This window comes from Bufo gargarizans, chromosome 10 (genome assembly GCF_014858855.1).
Source record: "Bufo gargarizans isolate SCDJY-AF-19 chromosome 10, ASM1485885v1, whole genome shotgun sequence".
NCBI lineage: Eukaryota > Metazoa > Chordata > Amphibia > Anura > Bufonidae > Bufo > Bufo gargarizans.
In genome coordinates, this window is record NC_058089.1 from 88302707 (window position 1) to 88325046 (window position 22340).

The following is a 22340-nucleotide window of genomic DNA, read 5'->3' on the forward strand; positions in this document are numbered from 1 at the left end:
GTTGGCTATTTTTGGAATCCCCCTAAGGATTGCCTTGATTGCAGGGACGCGAAGATCGCCCTACTATCATGATATTTTAAGGTAGAGTAGTATTGCACCCCTGCCATGCTGCCATGTATAATCTGATGGAATTATAGCCAAGTTTGAGGTGTTGGTGACAGTAAGCCAAAAACGCCATTAAATAAGTGATCTTATCTGTGCCGCTCCTTGGGTGGAGAAGTGATTTTTTTTTTAAAGCTGTTCCAACCGGTCTTGTAATTTCTAGCTGTTTTGGCAGTGATCTTTGTACGAGGGATTTGGCGGATGAAATGAATTGTGCTAATCCATGCGTAGGGTGTTGAACTCTGGAGGGGATAGTCCTGCTGGCTCTGCCTCTGGCATGACCTGGAAGAAATGTTGGAAATGGAAGCTTGACAGTGCGTCAGCAACTGAATTCTGGACGCCCTGGATACGTCTACATGATATCTGGAAATTGTACTGTAAAGAGAGCCAAACAAATTTGCGGACAAAGGGCATGATGTGATGCGATTTTGACCTGCCCTTGGTGATGATGTCCACTACTGCCTGATTGTCCGTGATGAATGTCACCAGGGAATTTGCCCACTGCCTGCCTTAAATTTGGGTGTCCGCTACAATCGGGTAGATTTCTAATAAAGGGGAGGATCTGAAGTACTCGCTGAGAGACGAGATTTTAGGTGGCCACTGGCCTGCAAACCACTGGTTATTGTAGATGGCAGCGAAACCTTTGGAAGCGGCTGCATCTGAAAATATGGTAGGAGAAGAGGAACTCCATTGGGGAACAAATAAGGAGATCCCATTCCAGTTGGTCAGGAAGGAATCCCACATGGTCAAGTCGGCCATTGCTTGGGCATCCAGAAATACCGGGGAGTCCTGCTCTGTAGCTACAGATCCAATAACCTGGATAGAAAGGCCTTGCCCTGGGGCACGATTCTGACGGCGAAATTCAGCATACCCAGCAGGGATTGTAATTCCTGCTTCAAGAGAACCCTGCAACCCACAAAATTGGAAATAAGTTCCTTGATTTTAGCCAGTTTCTCCTTGGTGGTTGAGGGTCCTTCTATTTTGGTTGGGGCGACGGGGATGTTGAGGCTTGCAAAGACCCGGAGGAGACTATCAAGTTTGCAGGGTTTGATGCCTGGTTGCTCTATCAACAGAAAGTCATCAAGGTAATGAATGACCATAGGGCAATTGCAGTGGTTGACCAGGACACAGTGAAGGGCCTGGGCGAACTGATCGAATAGCCATGGACTGCTTTTTGAGCCGAAGGTGAGGCGGTTGGCGAAGTAGTACAGGCCATCCCACTTTAAGCCGTAAAATTTTTAAAGTTGTGGGTTGATGGGTAACAACTTAAAAGTGTCCGCAAGGTCTGCTTTGGACAGCCATGCCCCTGAGCCTGACAAAAGAATGAGTGAGATGGCCTTGCTGAGTGAGGAGTATTTCATAGAGAACTCCTCTAAAGGAACTAGAGAGTTGAGGCTAGGGATGCCTGAGCCATGAGGCGCTGAGAGATCATAGATTAATCGTTTTTTATTTGAGAATTTTTTGGTGACGATGCCGATGGGGTTGATCCTCCAATAGTCGAAAGGAATACTAGAGAAAGTCCCGATGAGGAAACCCTTCTCCAGCTCCGCCAGAATCAGAGGAACCACCGAAGCGGCATCGGTAACTGCGGACCTGAGGTTAGGGCCTTCCCAAGAAGACTGAGGAAGGACCACGAGACCGGTATGGAAACCCTCTGTGAAACCCTTGATTAGGAATTGTACCTGGTGGGGGTTGTGATGGTCGCAGAGGAGCGTTGCTAACAGGTCCACGTTGACACCGCCTAGTCACTTGTTTCTGGCGGTTCTTTTTGGGCAAACCGACAGGGGGTGGGCACATGTGGAGCAGACGCAGAGCGCTCTGCACTGGTTATAATTGCAGGTTGCCAAGTTGTAGTTATTGCAAATCTGGCTGTTACCTAGGAAAACTATGGGACAAACCAGTTTGTCTGTGCCCGTGTTTTGTCTTGGCTGGGAGCCCGAAGTGCCTGCCGCAGGCCCAGGTTGGGACACTGGAAGGCTGGAATTTGGGCACCAATCGGAGGAATGCAGGATTGACTGGCATGAAGTGCAAGCAGGGGCTTTGAGCTAGGCGAAATGCCGGCAAAAGAGCTCCATATCCAGGGATGCCCAATTGGTGAACCGTTGGAACTGGGTGAGGGCCGCTGCGGCTTTGACAGAGAAGGAACGGTGGTAGTCGTAAAACGCATACCCTCCATACTTCTATCCCAGGTCCGTGACCCTGTACAGGTATAAATCTAGTTCCTCGTGCCTCTCTGGGTAAGCGGAACAGATTATATCCCTAAACAGGCTAAATGCCAGGACGAACTCTGGGATTGACAGTTTTCTGTTTAATCGGGCATCCCTGGGGGCCTGAAGAACGTAAACAGGCGTGAAACATGGATGACAAAGACGTGGCCTGAAAAACAAAGAACAGGCTGTGTGGATGACGGAAAGCGGCCTGAATAACGTAAACAGGCGTGAGACCAAATAAGACAGATGTCGCCTAAATAACGAAAACAGGCTGTGTACAGGAGAGATGCTGCCTGGATAACGTTAACAGGTGGAAAACAAGAATGTAACAACGTATATCAGAGGTAGACAATTGCAGAGAAACATGGGTTAGTGATGTGTAGAGGCATGAGACATAAATAGGACAAAACATAACTGGATTGAAGCAAACAGGTTGTGCACATGAAATGGAGGCGGTAACCACGGCATAACACACGTGACATGAAACCGGACATTTTTGTAATTTTTATTTTTTTATTTTTTGTGAGAGTAAGACTGTAAAATGCAGCATATGGAAACAAAGTGTGGCGTGACAGAGGAGGCAAATAGCGTGGTATGTTTGGAAAACATGGTGACTCTAATGAGAGATTACCAACCTTGTGTTATTGAATTTTGACAAAACGCAGCAAGCAAAGTTCTTGAAATTTCCGCTATGTTTGGCCTGGAAAGCGCTACAGCCCAGCCGGAGCAAACCAGAACTCTATTTCTAAGAATAAAGTAAAATATGGGAAATATGGCAGCTCGGGATGATTCTACCTTGATGGGGGGGCTGATGCCCCTATACGTGGCTGCATAGGGAAGCCCTTAGGTTGGTGAAGAGCCCACCTTGGCATTGAAAAGGTTATTTTTTTTATTTTTTATTTATCCTGCCCCCAAGCATGTGAAAAGTAAGAATCCCTGGTCTAGGGAAAAGAAGGATTGTTATTTATGGCAACAGTGCTGATCGAGCCGATTATGGCTGGCCAAATGCGGGGAGCTTGAGCCGCTCTGTGCCTCTGGCCCCGCTGTAGGCTGTGACGTAAGAGAGGCATGGACGGGGAGGAGCCTGAACCTCCCCCCGCCCTGGATCGCAAGGGCCGGGAAAGCCGGAGGGAACGGCGTCTACCCGGCCGGCGAATCCCGTGAGCGCCGCAGCAAAGTAGGTGGGATGGGGGTGGCCGCTCTGTGGAGGTGCGGGGAAGAGGACCGGAGGGCTTGTTGAAGAGAAGGAGGTGGCGGGGACGCGGAGAGAAGGTAGGACGCCGGCGGCCATACTTACCTGGCTGAAGCCGAGTGAAGCGAGATTGACGTGACCCGGGAAGCACTGAGTGACGCCAGCGCTGAGTGTCTGTGGGAGGGGAGATTATAAAGCCTACGCCCCTCCCACAATAACAGGCTGAAATCAGCCTTGACAATTGTACTTCGTCCACATCGTCGGTACGCTTCGGCTTACCGGACGATATTGTCATCCACAGTACCGACTGGGAAAGTCACCTACCCAAAATGCAGGCTGTAGTGGACTCCCTTCGGAAAGCTGGCCTAACCGCTAACCCCCAAAAATATGCGATAGGGTTAGAGGAGACTAAGTACCTGGGGTATATCATTGGGTGCAGAGTCATTAAACCCCAAGTGAACAAAATAGAGGCGATACGGAATTGGCCCCGACCTGTCGCCACTAGGCAAATAAAGTCATTCCTGGGAATGGTGGTCTATTACATGAGGTTTGTTCCCCACTTTGCTACTCTAGCTGCGCCCTTGACAGGACTCTTGAAGGGACAAAAATCAGTGATGGTTCGCTGGGATGATCGTGCGGAAGAGGCTTTTGCCGCTTTGAAGTCGTTCCTGTGTGGGTCACCGGTTTTGGTGACGCCTGACTTCAAGAGGGAGTTCGTGGTACAAACGGATGCCTCCGAAGTAGGCCTCGGTGCTGTACTATCTCAGGAAGTCAATGAGGAGGAGCATCCTGTTGTCTTCCTAAGCCGCAAGCTCACCCCAGCCGAAACCAGGTACAGTATAGTGGAGAGAGAGTGCCTGGCTATCAAGTGGGCACTCTAGTCTCTCCGCTATTATTTGTTGGGGAGAAAGTTCCACCTGGTGACCGACCACTCCCCTCTCAAGTGGATGAGCCAGGCCAAAAGACAGGATTGCCCGGGTCACCAGATGTTTTTTGTCTCTGCAGAACTTTAAGTTCTCAGTAGAACACAGACCATGCCGGTTGCAGGGAAACGCAGATGGCCTGTCCCGGGTGCCCCTCAGGGTTGAACAAAGGGGGGGGGGGTATGTGACACAGTGAGGGGTTGTGTCTGGCAAGGCAGGTATTTGCCTCCCAGCATGTGTGGCTGGGCTGGTTTTCAGGCAGGTGAGGTCAAATACAGGACCGGAGTTTAAGTGCCAGTTCGGGTTTTGGCAGCACCTGGCCGTCCTTAAATAAGCAGCTGGGCTCAGCAGAGATGTCTCTGTTTTGGGGATCTGAGGCTTTGTGCCGTGCTGGAAGGCTGAGAGCCGCATGCTGGGGAAACAGGCCCCCTAAAGCCTGCTGTAGACTACGGGTGGCAGCACTGCCAGCAAAGTGACTTGTGTTATATGAACTTTCCATTGCGTGTGAATTAACACCAAGACTGAAAAGTTACGTGCTGTTTTGTGCAATTGCCTCGTGTGAATAAACACTGACGTTTTGAGTTAAGACCTTGTATTTTGCCTCTGTACTGCGCCTGCTTACCCTATCTACCAGAGCAAAACCCCACAGCCCTCAAAGGGTTAGTGTGCTGGAGCGCCTCAGTAAAGCAACAGCATGCTTGCTGTGAGGGATTGAGAGTAGAAAGATCAATTCTGAATCTCTTTTCAAGCTATCGAGCCATTACAGTAGTTTTGGAGGGGGGGGGGCTAAAAATCATTTTTTCAATGTATAGTTACAATTGGTTATGAGGTCAGGAGATCAGAGATAAGCCTTCACATGAGCTGTCAATTGACAGGACTGAAAAGTAATACTCCGCAAGCAGTCTGATTTTTTACCTCCCCCATCTAAAAAAGGCTACATTTTTTTAATAAAGACCAATTGAAAACCTTATTTTTAGCCCAAAATGAATTGAATGCAATAATAAAAAAAAAGGATTTCTGCCGAAGGTGTCCACAGCCTTTAAAAGGATTGTCTTGTTTAGAATTCCCATTTACAAATACCCTGTAATGCATATGCCCCCTCCCTCTCCCATTCTACTATACCTCTTACATAAACACCAATATATACCTCTCACATACTAAAAGCACAATGATACATATGCAGCCATTTTCTAATGCAGGTTTGATCACAATGCCATGTTGGACATCGCAGCTTTGGTCTACTGTCACTTTCAGAGCAGAACGTACCTGCACAAGCACATTCCGGAGCTGATCGTAGTATTTGGGGAAATTGGCTTCTACGGGGAGGTCTTCTATAGCCAGAAAGGTGGCCATGGACTGAATTATATCTCCAGCCAGGTCAATGTCATCTGTTCGCAATGTGATCTGTCGGCACAAAATTACGTTTTAGTAAAACAATAGACGGTTACTGCTTTAGATGTGACATAAGGAACAGCACTCACCTCTCCACTGGGCTTCATGTTCAGGAGGAGGGTTCCTGAATCACGGAGTGAGGTAAAGCAAATCTGAAATGGAGCGCTCTGCACCTCTGTGTCTTCTGGTAAGAGGAAGTTCTGGTTCAACCAAAGAACCACCTTTCCAAAAAGCAAAAACTTTACTGACTGGGTAACATAAGCGTTTACATAACACATATTGACAAGGACCTCAGTTTTTCTTTCCATAAATTTTGTGCAGTTGCTAAGTTCTTAATTGTATGTGAAAGTGTAAATGAAAATGTCAATTAAAGGGGTTATCCAACTTTAAACTTTTTTTAATAGACCCCTTCAGAGTGGGTTCATACTTAACTGGTCTCCGCTGCAGGGCCACCTCCGTGGGTCCCAGATCTCTGGGAATCCACATCCTGTTGACATACGGCCACATGACCGCTGTAGCCAATCATTGACCACATTGGTCACGTGTTACCCATGGGTCACATGCTGCACGGATGACAGGTCACCGCTGCGGCCAGTGAGTGGCTGCAGCGGTCCTGTGGCCCTATGTCAACAGGTTGTTGATTCACAGAGATCTGGAACCCATGGAGGCGGCCGTGGAACGATTGAGCCAGAACCCAGCAGTGCAGACCAGGTAAGTATGAACCCCACAGCAGGTCCTCCACTCTGAAAGGTACTGTTAAAAAAGTTTAAAGTCCTTTAAAATCTTTTTTTATCCTGAGATATTAGAGCATGAAGTTATAGACACAACGCCTGCATCTATGCTTCTGCTGCCAAGACCTCATGACACATCCTCAAAATTTCCAACACAAATCCTGCTCTCGCCCCCTCCTGGAAAATTATGATTACGTCTGAATGAGAATATAAACTGTGGTCAGTCAGTTATGTCTCCTGAAAAAAAGTAGTATTACATTATATTCAGATGAATACCCTTCTTTGCAATATATTCTGCAATAAGGCTGGGTTCACACATGACTGATTAGCTGCAGAGTACAGTACCAGCAAAGTCAAAAACTCTTATTCACGCATGGCAGAAAAAATCTGCAGCAGAAACGGACATGTGGTGCGGATTTTATACCTGCGGCAGGTCAATTTATACTCCGGATTTTATCCTTTCCGATGCAAAGAATAAAATCTGCGTCAAATCTGCAACAAAAACACACCATTTGGATGCATTTTTTTCTGCTGCAGATTACAATCAGAAACGCTGCAGACTTTCTGGTGAGAAAAAAATTGGCGGTCATGTGTGAACCCAGCCCATGGTGATCCACTAGTACAGAAAGACTCTGTTCTGTTTCATGGTGACTGGTCCCGTGACTTAAAAAAAAAAAGTTATCCCCATCTCAGCCATGTTTGGCTCAGAATAACCCTTGTATGACGTGGCCGGAGTTACGGAAACAGACGAGCAGACTGTGGTACAATCTTTTTGTAACTCCCATAGAAGTCACTGGGAGATGCAGAATCCATGTAGCACAGCAAGCTACGCTGTTTCTGTAGCTCCCGAGTTGTTAATTTATTCACACATTTCCAAGAGGTATAACAGAGGAAAGGCACAATGCAAAATTCTAAATGCTATTTTGTGTATTTACTAAAACAGACATGTCAGTGGAGCTAACAGGTCCTCTTTCAGCAGACTATCGGTGCCCATACACATTAGATGAACCTCGGCCAAACACACCGTTTTCAGTGGGACTGGCCGACTATCTAATATGTATGCGTGTCCTGACTCTCTCCCTAGACAGCAAATGTCGGGATAACGCCACACGACCATGTCTATTTTGCTGTCTGAAAATCGTGGATTCGCAAAATACAGATGGGGTCCGTGTGCCGCCTACATTTTTTTGGGGGGACCCATTGACTTCAAAGGGTCCACGGTCTGCATTTTGCGGACATATTCTATCTTTTGGCAGAATGGGATAATCTGTGTGCTTTCCACATCCGTATGTCCATTCCACAAAAGGATGGAACATGTCCTATACCTGGCTGCAAAATGAAGACCACGGACCCATTGAAGACAATGGGTCCTCATATAATAAGGATTCAGCACGGATGATATCCGTATTTTGCGGATTCGCAATTTGTGGAGTGTAAAATACAGTTGGGTGCATGAGGCCTACCAAAAGTTTGGACATGCTGGATTTCACTTTGTTCTCACAGGAGACAAGCCGTTGCCTTAGGTATCTAGAAACTTATTCCACTTTCTCCATTGAAAACACATGAGCCAAGCATGACGGGGGTCCCGAGGGTCCGCCGTCTGACAAATAAGCATTTGGCCGACAGCGATCTATGGTGCATGGCCATCTTATGTCATCGTCAATTATGTGGCTAACCATAGTGGACATCCTCTTTCAGTACACCTACACACAGCTATCCTAGGTGTAGCACAGGGACCAGCATCCTTTGGCACTCCAGCTGCTGTGAAACTACAACTCCCAGCATACACATTTACTTGGCTGTTCTTCTAACTCCCATAGAAGTGAAGGGAGGATTCTGGGAGTTGTAGTTTCTGAACAGCTGGAGTGTCGGAGGTTGCTGATCCCTAGTTCCATTTCCCACTTTGCTGAAAATCCTGTCAGCAGCACAACACTTACCCTCTGGACCCGCTCATTGATCGTGAAGGTGACATGGCTGGACGGCTCTGGAGCTGTGGCGGGGTTACTAAGCACATACATCGAAAAGCGAGGAAGCTGCCTCGTCAGTTCAAAGACATGGAACTGGATACTGTTCACAAGAGAAAGTTAGTTCTGGTAAGATTATCCAATCAGGCTAGTTCTTTCATTTCTTTAGGGATGACAAAAATGTAAGGAAAATGGAATCTGACTGGTGGTTACTGCAAACTGCCAAACTTATCCATTAAACTCAATGGAGATCTACATATGTCTATAGTGACAGTCCCTGTGAGCAGTGGTGCAATCACACTGTGGTGTGGCAGTTACACTGAAAAGAAAATTGAAAATGGCACTGTGTATGATGGTAGGAGGCAGAGACATAACTCTAAACTCTTAACGCTAATGCAAAATCTGTACAAGCTACTAAAGCCTACTACATGCTATATAAAAAGCTGTGTCCAAATTTTGGTCTGCAAAAAACTGATTTGCAAAATATGGACACCTGCTTTGTAACATTCTGCATTTTTCTCCCTCCCATCAGTATTAGGGCTCATTCACATGACCGTATGAATGGGTCCACATCCGTTCCGCAATTTTGCTGAATGGGTGCGGACCCATTCATTTCAATGGGGCTGCAAAAGATGTGGACAGCACACTGTGTGCTCTCCGCATCCGTTGTACTGTTCCGCAGCCCCTCAAAAAAGATAGAGCAAGTCCTATTCTTGTCCGCAATTGTGGACAAGATTAGGCATTTCTATCAAACTGCTGTATTTTTTAGATCCGCAAATTGCGGACCGCGAAACACTATGGTCGTGTGAATGTAGCCTAAAGGACTATTCTCATCCTCAATACGGACAAAAACCATACCTGTAATTTGTGGAATGGCCACACAGATCCACAAAAAATATGGATATGTACATCGCCCCTTACCAATGATTGGGTCAGTGTGCTATCCACAAAAAAATGTAGATTACACACGGATGATGAATACGGACATGTGCACGTGGCCTAATACTGGCGTTTTCTCATGTGACAGAGGGGCCTCAGCCCCTCCACTGGAACCGAGGCGCGGGTGCAACCTCCCTGACAGCTACTGCTCTGTCTTGGGAGCTGACTAATTGAAATGCCTGATATTTCAGGAGATGCCTCGACAGTAGAAGCCTCTGCACACTTGCATCCTGTATACAGGAACCTGTAGTCGCAGCAGTAAAGTGATGCCACTTTCTGGATTAACGATGCAGTGATGCCACTTTTACAGAGCTAGTGAGATAGGAGTATAATCTTTCCACTGCTTATACTGTATACCCGTGGAGAAGGTAGAAGCAATTATGCTATCAAAGGGACTTGTGATCAGAGGGACTACAAACGTGCCTTGAGAGATCAAGTTGTGGTCCAAGGATGGCATTCTGCACGGCTCTCTAGAAGCACAGCAAATGAAGACATCATATGCCTACAGTTTAATAGATCGCAGACTGCCCACAGTTGTGCACGTTGTCAATATCCGGATGTCCAGGCCATCAGTCCATTGCCACCCCCTTCAGTAACCTATTTCTTTGGCGAGGCCATCACTATCTAATCAGCAGTAGTCCAACACCACACACCTCACTGATCAGATGTTCTGCAGTACTTCCAATCAGATGTTCTGCAGTACTACACAGCTCTGTCCATGGGCAGTGAACAGAGTTGGTTATTGCTGGGCTGCTCCCAATGAAGTGAATGGTAGTTCTGGCACCGGAACTACGGCAGAACAGCTAATGGCGGAGGAGTGGGGTGTCTGACCCCCCGGATTAGACAGTGATGACCTATCCTGAGGGCCACTGCTTGTAAAGGGTTGGAAAATCCCTGTAACCCTTGGTATACTCTTACCTGCTTTTATAACCCACAAAAGCTTTTATGTGCAGATCCACAGGAACATCTTTAGGAGGGCAGATGGGAACCCGAATCCGACCAGTGAGATGTTGGGCACTAGGGTGTACAACATGGCTCTCACCCTCAAATATTCCTTCAGCAAAGATTAGTACTGCACGTATAATTGTATCTATGGACATACAATCATCAAGGTGGTGAATACATATATAATATTTATATGGCAGGTATATAATAGACAATTAGTGTTTGGTATTCAATATATTACAGTAAGTAAGGCTCTTTTCATAATGGCCTCGTGGCTTCCATTTTGGTAGAAGCCATGGTAGATGTGACAGATCTGTTATGAAAGATTTTGTAATTACCCATAAAGGGAAATATTACCATTTTATTAAAGTGTATTCATTGTTTAATAGAAATGTACAAAATGTTTCCATATCCATTTCTTAATGTTTTCAATATCTCTGCTTGCTGTCAATAAATAGGAACATTCCTTGTTTAGAGACCAGTCCTGTGTAGAGCCTTATTGGAAGTACTCCATTGGCAATACTTTATGTGAAACAAATATGCAAAAAGGGATCTCCCAAAAAATTCCATTCAAGGCATCGCACCCAACCAGCCAGAATCCTGCTACGTACAGACAAGGGGCAAGCACCCCAAACAGCTGTCTATAGATGGATAGATCCCCCAGTAATAACCCAAGGCTTACTGGAAAGTCTGACTCGTAGGGAGCCACTGGTGAGATGGTTCTCTTTCTTGGGAGATACCTCTTTGTGGTTTGGTTTCCCATGGAGCATTTCCAATAAGTCTCCATACCATGGAGTAGGGTTGTTGCGGGTATCGAAATTTCGATACCCAATCAATACTTTTGTCCCGGTATCGATACGATACCGGGATTTCCGTTTTTTGGATACTGGGCTGCGCTTCTGCGCAGTCTAGTATCTCTGAACATGAGCGCGCTGCTATCGGCGCGCTATTGTTCTCTCAGCAGCACAGGGGAGAAGAAAGCAGTCTCTCCCTCCCCCCTGTTCTGCTGCCACCAATGAGAAGAGAGGGACGGAGGAGGGGCGGGCGCACTGCGCCACCAATGAGAAGAGAGGGGCGGGCGCACTGCGCCACCAATGATAGGGCTATTCCCACACAGAGCGGCGCCCAGCGATGTCCCAGCACTCACCATTATTCCTGGGCGCCGCTCCATTCGCCCGCAGTGCCCCATTACTGTCTCCTCTCCTGCTCCACATGCTGATTACTATCGGAGCGATGTGGAGGAGACATCAGCTTCTCTAGTGGGCGTTCCTTCTCCCTGCGCTGCGATTGGACAGCGCTACAGCCAGGGAGAAGGAACGCCCACTAGTAAAGCTGATGTCTCCTCCCCATCGCTCCGAAAGTAATCAGCATGTGGAGCAGGAGAGGAGACAGTAATGGGGCACAGCAGGCGAACGGAGCGGCGCCCAGGAATAATGGTGAGTGCTGGGACATCGCTGGGCGCCGCTCTGTGTAGCCTGATACTTAGTCTGGACCCAGGAAAAGTAGTCAGTCAGTCTTTAACACATAATACAAGAGGCGGGTGCCGGCAGCAGAATCGCATTGCCGGCACCCTGCCCCTGACAGGGAGCTGCGATCAGCGGCAGTTAACCCCTCAGGTGCGGCACCTGAGGGGTTAACTGCCGCTGATCTGCCAGTACCCGCCTCCTGTATAAAGGGGTAATTATCATTGGTGGTGCAGTGTGCCCCTCAACCCCCCATCCCATTAAAATCATTGGTGGCACAGTGCGCCGGCCCCTCTCAACCCCCCAGTATTAAAATCATTGGTGGCAGTGGGCACAGGGTCCTCTCCCCTCCCCCTCATTGGTGGTGCAGTGGCAGCTTCTGATCAGAGCCCCAGCTGTGTAAGCCTGGGACTCTGATCGGTTACCATGGCAGCCAGGATGCTACAGAAGCCCTGGCTGCCATGGTAACATCCCTGATGCTGTGTGCACAGAGCAGCAGGGACAGTGTGATGTCCTATTCACCCTGATAGAGCTCTATCAGGGTGAATAGGACAAGGGATGAAAGATCCCAGGTTCTAGCCCCTAAGGGGGAAATAGTTATTAAATAAAAAGTGTAAAAAAAAAAAAAAAAAAAAAAAAAACAACACCAAAATATGAAGTATAAATCACCCCCTTTTCCCAATTTCACATATAAAATAAATAAACACGCCACGTCCAAACTATTAAAATATAAAAAAAAAAAAAATCTATGTGGTGAACCCCGGAAGAGAAAAAATAAATAAAAACTGCGCGATTCGCCATTTTTTAAAATGCGGAATGCACGTGGCTTTTTTGGTTTATTTTTTTTTTGCATGGTATCGAGTATCGCAATACTTTTTTATGGTATCGAAACCGAAACAAAAATTTGGTATCGCAACAACTCTACCATGGAGTACTTCCAGTAATGGTCCACACAGGACTGTTCTGCTGGTACCAAAATATTTAAAAGGAAAAATATAAGAGCAGGGGTTTGCAGGTGAGCCCATAGCCTACATTTTATCCAATTACCACCTGCCATTACCCAGGATGGTGTCCTCACCGTTTGATGTAGAAATGCTGAGCTCCACATGCGCAGATTGGGTCTCTGTGCCCAGGTTGACAGATAGAGCAGTCTGTAGCTGTGTGTTGGCTGGAATCACTCCCATCTGCCCATCAGGCTCGCTGACTTGAAGCCGTATTTCTGCCTGCTGCAAAGAACAATCGGCTATCAGCTCACTCTATGCCCGGTGCACTGTGGCACATATGGACGTTTTATGATCAACCTTTGAATTCTCCTGATAGTTCTTCAGTTCCAGCAATAAGTTCTGCTTCTTCTGACTGAGCTCTCGGACAAGTTCCTGCTCCACGCTTGTATCCATGAGACTCCCGGCAGTCTCCTGACTAGAAGGGAGGTAGCCTCTGACTGCAGGCAAAAATACGTCACTCATTTACCAATTTATCATTGTCATTCATTTCCATACTATATATATGGTGACAAAGACTTTAATTCAACGGCGACCTATTCTGACCCAAAAAGGGGCAAACTAATACTGTTGAGCCAAAAAGTTACATATTTACTGCAACTGCTGCGCGACCCTAATGTTCTATGGAGGAGAGGTCTTGCCACAATAAGGCAGCTGCCACACTATGGGTCTGAGCTAGCGTACTTTATGCCACATTTATCAAAATCTTGCATGTTGTTTGATAGATTTGCCTTATTCCCATGATTCATGTAAAAAAAATGAAAATCAGATATACAGTACAGGGATGGCCTACCTGCGGCCCTCCAGCTGTAAAACTACAACTCCCACCACACCCTGTTGTAGGCTGGTAGCTGTAGGTTGTCCGGGCATGCTGGGAGTTGTAGTTTTGCAATAGCTGGAGGGCCGCAGGTTGGGAATCCCTGATATAGTAAATGGCAGTCTCTTTTTAAATCTCCCTTTGGACAGGATGATACAGCAGCAGGAGGGAGCAGTGATCGCTAATGCCATAGTTCTTCCCCATGCAGACTTGTTGTTTGCCGGCAGCAGAGCGTGTTTAGACGGCATGATCTGCTGCTGGCAAACGACAATTTAGGTGCCTACACAAACCATTAAATTGCCCGATGAACACGCGTTTCGCTCATTCATTGTGTAATCGGCGGAACCTTTACACCGCCAGATAATTGCTAACAATGCCCATGCAACTGACTAAGGCTAGTTCTACACGAGATACCATCAGCCAAACCTATCTCCTAACTCACCTCAGTCTACCATCCTACCCATGCAACTGACTATGGCTAGCCCTACACGAGATACCATCAGCCAAAGTTATCTCTTCACTCACCTATGTCTACCATCCTACCAATGCAAGTGACTATGGCTAGCCCTACACGAGATACCATCAGCCAAACCTATCTCCTCACTCACCTCTGTCTACCATCCTACCCATGCAAGTGACTATGGCTAGCCCTACACGAGATACCATCAGCCAAAGTTATCTCTTCACTCACCTATGTCTACCATCCTACCCATGCAAGTGACTATGGCTAGCCCTACTCGAGATACCACCAGCCAAACTCACCTCTGTCTATCATCCTACCCAAGCTCTACGTTCTGTTAACAATCAAAGACTGGCCATTCACAATGTGCATGTTAAAATCTAACAGCCTGCTCCTCATCTCCCTTGACATCTGCCACTGCAAAGAGTCGGGAGGCTCCCACACATTAGATCAACGGTTGGTCCTGCTGGTGTATTTTGGTGAGTTTGGCCGAAATACATCTAATGCGTATGGCCAGCTGAAATCAAGCCACTGTGAAGTGGCTAGAAATATAAAAAAAATGTTAAATCTGTTGTCAATCACTGCTCGTCCCAGGGACACCTCACCACTTTCTGTTAATGAAAGAATGGAGGCAGCAATAGTGCAAGGTGCAAATCACGTTAATCCAGATGCGACGTTTGGGCTGACATTGCCTTTTTCAACACCTCCTATTGTCACAGCACGATGATGGTGCCTGTGACAAGGAATCACTAGCCCCGGTGGTGACAGGTTGTCCATCGTGACATCATAACAGGAACGATGCCAATTTTAGTATGTAAGTATATTAAGTTTTTTCGCATTCTGTTTGTTTCAGGAGCTCGCCAAATGTCTTCTCATTTCTAGTGACACATTATTCCTTAATCCTTTTATAATCTGTAAGGATGTTGACATGACATTTCTCCTGCCCACAAGACTTCTTGCCAGCTCTACCAAGATTATAATAAAGGGATTAAATTGAGGTAAATGATAGCAGGATTTTAAATTGTCGAAATATTCTAACAGCTACCTAAATTCTACATAGGTCAACAGCAGACACTCAAAGGGGTTGAGCATGTTTGTGGGGGTTTTGGCAAACAGGCTCCCGGATTCTGCGCTCTCTGCTCCCCTCGGGTCCCTGGATGTAAACTTCCAGTTTAACACTGCTGCAGCCATTTACTGGCTACAGTGGTGACCTGCTCCCGTTGAGTCATGTCAAATGGTTTAAATGGTCATGTGACGCAAGGAGAGCAGGTCACCGCTTTTGGCAACCTCCCATCCCCACCCTAAATGTGCAAAACCTCTTGAAAGGAACACTCCAGGCCAAACTGATCTAGCATGTTATGCCTAGCATATGGCCTGGGAGGGCAGTGCATGACAGAGGGATTTGCTTAGGATCTCTGCAGTCAGGCACATCCCCCTCCGGCCCTGCACTAGGCATAACACACTCCATTAGTTTTGCCTGGAGTGTCCCTTTAACTCTGAATCCTGTAATGTTAGCTCACCTTCTCCATCTATAGAGCAGCAGATAAGTTGGGTTTTTCCATCCATGCGGTAATCGCCTTCTACCACTCCAGCTATGGATGATGAGAAATTATCCTTGAAGATCACCTCTCCTGTGCGGTCGCTGCGGGCGTCCACCTTTAAAACATCCCCAGTAATAAATAAGAGAATTTTCCGTTATCAGCAGCACACATAACAGTTTCAGGACTACCGAACTACTGGCGATAAGACACCACAATATACCGTATATCACTTACAGGTGAAATGGCCAGAACAGTATATGGGGCCATTTCTTCAGGTTATTTGCTAGCTATGCCAGAGGAAACTGAAAGGACACTGCCCGGGTCAGAGTCCATTGCCCACATATATTTTCTTATTCTATTGGAATGCATAATTTATACAATTTAAGGCCAGTTCCACCAATTTACTGACCAGTGTGTTTTTGGAGTGTAGGAACTTAGGCAGGGTGCTGAATCTCCTTAAAGAGACCAGTCCTGTATAGAGGCTTACTGGGAGTACTCCAGGGTATGGAGACTTTTTGGCAATGCTCCATGGGAACCGAATATGCAAAGAGGTTTCTTGTGTCTCTTCCTTGGGAGATACCTCTTTGCATTTCCCATGGAGCATTGCCAATAAGTCTCCATACAATGAAGTACTTCAAGGAAGGCCCCTTTCACATGAGCAAGTTTTCCAGGCAGGTGCAATGCATTACGGGAACGCATAGCACCCGCACTGAATCATGACCCATTCATTTCAATGGGTCTTTGTACATGAGCGTTTTTTTTCACGCATCAGTTCTGCGATGCGTGAAAAATGCAACATGTTCTATACTGGGCGTTTTTCACGCAGCCCTGGCCCCATAGAAGTGAATGGGGCTTCAGTGAAAAACACATTGCATCCGGAAGCAGGTGCGGGTGCGATGCGTTTTTCACTGATGGTTGCTAAGAGATGTTGTTTGTAGACCTTTAGTTTTTAATCACTAGCGTGAAAAACGCATCAAAATGCATTGCACCCGCGCGGAAAAAACTGAACGCCTCCAGATCTAATCTGTAACGCTCGTGTGAAAGAGGCCTAAGTCTCCATACAGGACTGGTCTCTTTAAGAAGATCCAGCCCTCTACCTAAGGCACTCGCAAGGCATCGCATTCAGCCTGCCAGAATCCTACTTCATACTGACGAGGGGCAAGCATCGCGAAACAGCTGTCTACGGATGGATATCTGGCTTGGTTATATTCACTTATCAAATCCCAAGGCTTGCTGGGAAGTCGGATCTTGATTCATAGAGGCCACTTCCAATAGGTGGCGCTGATGAGATGCTTCTCTTTCTTGGTTGATACCTCTGCATATGGAGTGTAGGAGGAAATCGATGCAGACAAGGAGAACATATAAAACCCAAACAGATAATGCATGGTATATGACTGGGGTGGGGGTTGGTGCTGTTGTAGGGAATTTTTTATTTGGAATTTCCCCAAAAGACCATAGTAATAGATACTATAAATGTAATGCAGATACTCGGGAAAGTTCAACGCCACACAGTGTATGAGGGGTCATTATTGTACTGTAGGGAACCGTTACGTAACAGTGTGTGTACATTTTTATATTTTTCCAACTATATGGACTTGTTAGTTAAAAGGGGTTTCCTTCTTAACAACCATTGTCCACAGAATGGATGATAAATGTATAATCGTTGGGGCAGAAGACCATCTTTCCCCAAATGGGTCCACCTTTGGCGTCATCACATCCTCTTGGGTTCTCAGCTAGTAAACCTAAGATCAAGCATTGTGTTGCGAAAACCGTGTGGAGATAATATCTCCTGGTCTGGATTAACCACCGCATGGATACTTTATTTATTTTAGATCTGCCATTGAAGGATAAGGCACAGAATGGTCAGCAACTGCTTAAATAGCAGTGGCCAAAGTGAAAGATTCTAAAACCAGCGGTGTGTGCACATTCGCAACACAAAAATCACACGTAAAATACACGCGTCATGGTAATTAGAGAAAGTGCGACACTCACCTTCCCGTTGGACCACCCTGTGATCAACTCACAAACCCCATCAGAGTTAAGGTCGAAGGCGTGTATGCTCATCGCAAGGTTTTTAGACTGTGGGTGGAACGATATAGACAAAAGATTCATTAATAGACAGTGATACAAGACAAGGGCCCAAGTTAAAGGGAGTCTGTCACCTACATGACAGGCTCTTTAAACTGATAATATAGCTCTGCGGGACGCAAATACATAACACTGATGGTACCTTGGTTTAGTTTTTGAGAGGCTCCAAAGCACCAAAAATGAAGTTTTAAAGATATGCAAATTAGCTGTCGCAAGTGCCCAGGAGCAGCGAGTGTGCAGGCGAGTGTGCTGCAGGCGAGTGTGCTGCAGGAGAGTGTGCTGCAGGAGAGTGTGCTGCAGGCGAGTGTGCTGCAGGCGAGTGTGCTGCAGGCGAGTGTGCTGCAGGCGAGTGTGCTGCAGGCGAGTGTGCTGCAGGCGAGTGTGCTGCAGGAGAGTGTGCTGCAGGAGAGTGTGCTGCAGGCGAGTGTGCTGCAGGAGAGTGTGCTGCAGGAGAGTGTGCTTCAGGCGAGAGTGCTGCAGGAGAGTGTGCTGCAGGTGAGTGTGCTGCAGGTGAGTGTGCTGCAAGTGCCCACTGCTCCCCGCCTTACTTGCACCTGACTCTTCCCCTGTATTGTCCGGCCAGCCCTGTATCCTTGTGAGGTCATTCATATCTCCATTTCCATTTGTAATTACTGGTTACTTAACCGGCGCATGCGCACTACATATCACCATGCCTCTGCCCACAGTGGACCCACGGTCATGCATGCAGGCGTGAAAAGCTCTGATGTTCCACTTGTCCATGGTGAATAAGTGCAGAGCGGGTTGTGTCTAGGTTCAGCTCTGAACCCGGACAACCCCTTCAAGGGAAGATCCCTTTAACCTTAAATAGCAGCTGTCACTACTCCTGACATGTCTGCTTTAGTATACGCTTGTCTTTCGAATGAAATAACAATGGTGGCGTTTCTGTGTGCGTGCTGCCATAAGGAATTTATTTACAATTAGCCATTGGATACTAATTACCTCTTTTGTGGTAAAGAATTTTCCCTGAAATTGCAGTAAAAAAAAATATAAATACTTACTTACCTCATCCACTTGCGAGTGAAGAAGGTGCTGCCGCCATCTTGACTGAAGATACCACACGATATCTTGCGTGCGGTGACATATGATGTCAACACACCGGGTGGATTTTGCATGGTGTCTTCAATCAAGATGGCCCCGGCGGCCGCCACGCAATCAAATGGATAAGGCAAGTTATTTTTTTTACTGGATTAACCCCTGAAAGCCCTCAATGTTAATCTCAGATGTCGCAATCAGTGATAAACGTAGCATCTGAGGGGTTTAATGACGGGAGGCGACATCGCTCTTCCCGTCATTGCGCCCACTACATACAAAGAAATGTGCTTTGTGACTAAGTAATCTGTCACAAAGCGAACTTCTTTGTGAAATTCCGCAAAGCAGCCGAATCGAATTTTCCATAACTTCGCTCATCTCTATTTATAATCCCTGATGTAATCATATGACCGACCGACTTCCTCAGGAAAGCATCAACTCGTTCATAACCATAGATCCTCAGCGGTCAACAGATCAGTAATAAACCAAAAGATGACGGCAGCATATCCAAAACGAGGGTCCTTTATTCACCAAACGTCCATGAACAAGGTACAAAAAAGTATTAAAAAATGCAACGTTTGGGCTACATACTAGCCTTTGTCAAGCATACTGAATAGTGACTATTGAGAATATTTAAAGTGCTTCGTGTTCCACCGACCATCATCAGAGACCAATCATATCTCAACGTATTTGGGATCCACCTATTCATTAAGATCTCTCCAATAAACACATCTCATTCATAAGAGACATCACCCTAATCAAACATGTGATCTAAATAGGTGATTAACCTATAAGGCCACGTGGTAGATGGCGGGCAATGGAGTCCACACTACATGCACATAGGGTCTATCACAGTGTCTATCAGGTTCCACTGCGCATACTCACATGTGATCCCTGTCACTTCCGTCGTCGTCGATTCACCATTTGCCTCCGTATCTCTTTAATATATTTATCAGAATCCATAACTACCACTGCACCCCCTTTATCCACGGGTTTTATCATAATCCTGTTAAAGATATGTTATGTTTAAAGGATTTAGGTTTGAGAAAAAAAGAGTAACTTCTCTCCCCCACAGAATAACCATGTGATTGAATCGTATATTGAAATAGTCTCCAAAATCCAGGGAGAAATATGTACACAATTTGTCTAAACAGGAAAGAAATGCTTTAAGGTCGCTTGAACAGAATAACAGGATTCTGATAAAACCCGTGGACAAAGGGGGTGCAGTGGTAGTTATGGATTCTGATAAATATATTAAAGAGATACGGAGGCAATTGGAGGATAAGGATGTTTATGAGGTACTTAAAGGGGACCCTAAATTTGAGATTATGATTTTGTTGGAAAATATATTGAATAAAGCTATGGATGATGAGATTATAGATCAAGATTTAGGGGAATATTTAAAAGTACAACATCCCATAACCCCTTTAATATATGTACTTCCAAAAATCCATAAGAGGCTCATTGATCCCCCGGTAGACCAATAGTATCGGGTAGGGGATCAATATTTAGTACCATAGCCATATTCCTAGACAAATTATTGCGTACATATGCGGTGAATGTTCCCTCCTATATCGGAGACACAAGTCACTTTCTTTTAAAATTACAGGAGCTAGAGTTGCCAACACATTTCTATCTTGTTTGATGTGGTCTCCCTTTACACTTCCATTGAATACGACAGAGGCTTGAGGGCGGTCGGTGTGGCGCTTGCAAGCACAGGGTCCTCTCCAGGTGCTACCCAGTTTGTCCTCCGCCTGTTGGAGGTTTTCCCCAGGAGAAATTATTTCCTCTTTGGGACACCTATTACCAAAAGAAGCAGGGTACGGCGATGAGGTCCAATGTGGCCCCAACTTATGCTAACATCTATATGGCCCAGGTGGAGGACATGCTGGTGTATCAATCCGCATTTATGGAGAGGATTCTGTGCTTGTGGCGCTACATCGACGACGTCTTCTTGATTTGGAGTGGAACTTTGGAAGTGTTGGAGGATTTTCACCATCATTTAAACAGAGGAGTCCCTGGACTACAATTTACCAAAATAGTATGAGATTAGGAACTACAATTTTTGGATGTGAGAATCTATGTGGAGGAGGGTACTCATAAGACGGATCTGTTTCAGAAAGCCACTGACAAAAATAATTTGTTAGGATATGATAGTAATCATCCGCGATGTATGATTGAATCATTGCCATGGAGCCAATTGTTGAGGGTCAGGAGAGTGGTCTCAGATGAGAACAAATTTTGTAATAGGGTTGGAGAGATGTGCAACAGATTCTTTAAACGGAAATATCCTCGTAGATTATTGGAGAGATCCCGTAACAAGGTATTGGCTATTAATAGAGAGGTTACTCTACAGAAGAGGTCCAACAGCAAGGAGACAAATAGGATTCCCTTTGTGTCATCTTCTGGCACATACAGTGGTAAGATAGCGGGAATTTTGAGAAGAGAATGGCACATTTTATGAAGAGGCTTACCTGGGATACGGGAATTTGAGGCACCTCCCCTCATGGCTTATAAAAAGAACATCAGTTTACGTGATAAGTTGGTCAAGGTGGATATAGGCAGTACATTTATTGAGAGACAGCGTTGCTTGGCCCCACGGAAAATGGGCAATTTTCCGTGTCTGGGTTGTTGCAATTGTGGTAACCTAATCAAGGGGGACACCTATGTACACCCATACACTGGACATACATTTAATATCAGAGGTTATTATACATGAAGATCTAGGGATGTGATTTACATGATTCAATGCCCATGTAGTCTTATATATGTTGGTGAGACGACTATGGAAATCAGGGAGAGGATTAACAAACATAAAAGTACTAACAGAAAAAAGATGGCGGAAAAAACTAATTGAGATTTTGTGTAATTGACTCAGTGGGGACATTGAGGAGAGGAGGTGACAGGGAGATGATTCTCCGAAAAAAAAATTAAGGTGGCTCTTTACTTTGTTTTTTTTACAACCCTTCGGGTTGAACATTGAATTTAATGTAAGTGGTATTGAATACGTTTGTAATTATCATTCATCAGTATAGAGTATACATTGGTTTTATGGTAATACTATTTTTTAACTGTGTTTCTGTTTTTGTTATGGTTACAGGTGGAAGTTGGCGGACGTTGTATATACACTATGCACTGGTAAGAGGTATTTATAATGCCTTTAGTGAATATCCCCCATTCTACAGATTTGATTAGATGAATAAGATATTATAATATGAAGGCGTGATATGGCAGACGTTTCTTTTTATATAGACATATGCTATGCCGGAGGTGACAATTGATCTCCATGGAGGCGGGGACGCTTCTCTTCTTGTTTAATACTGAGGGGATCATGTGACTGAGGCGTGTCACATGATGCGCACGCAATTCAATGCGGCGTGGTGTACCGATTTCCATGGGGATGTGGATGCTTTCTTTACTAGTGCAGTTCCGGGTAGGTCATGTGACCAGTTTGTGTCACATGACAGGCTGACAGGGATCACATGTGAGTATGCGCAGGGGAACCTGATAGACACTGTGATA

General features: G+C 45.9%; 1 protein-coding gene across 1 annotated transcript in view; it reads right to left on the reverse strand.

Annotated features, from left to right (window-relative positions):
* BBS2 (Bardet-Biedl syndrome 2) overlaps positions 1-22340 on the reverse strand; it is a 53191-nt gene that overhangs the window by 7201 nt on the left and 23650 nt on the right. Inside the window, exons 8-15 of the mRNA XM_044269933.1 lie at positions 17673-17759; positions 15660-15795; positions 13163-13302; positions 12940-13087; positions 10372-10543; positions 8488-8617; positions 5909-6040; positions 5694-5831 (exon numbers count right to left, since the gene is read on the reverse strand). Coding sequence (XP_044125868.1) covers positions 5694-5831; positions 5909-6040; positions 8488-8617; positions 10372-10543; positions 12940-13087; positions 13163-13302; positions 15660-15795; positions 17673-17759 — 1083 coding nt within the window. The remainder of the gene's footprint in view (positions 1-5693; positions 5832-5908; positions 6041-8487; positions 8618-10371; positions 10544-12939; positions 13088-13162; positions 13303-15659; positions 15796-17672; positions 17760-22340) is intronic.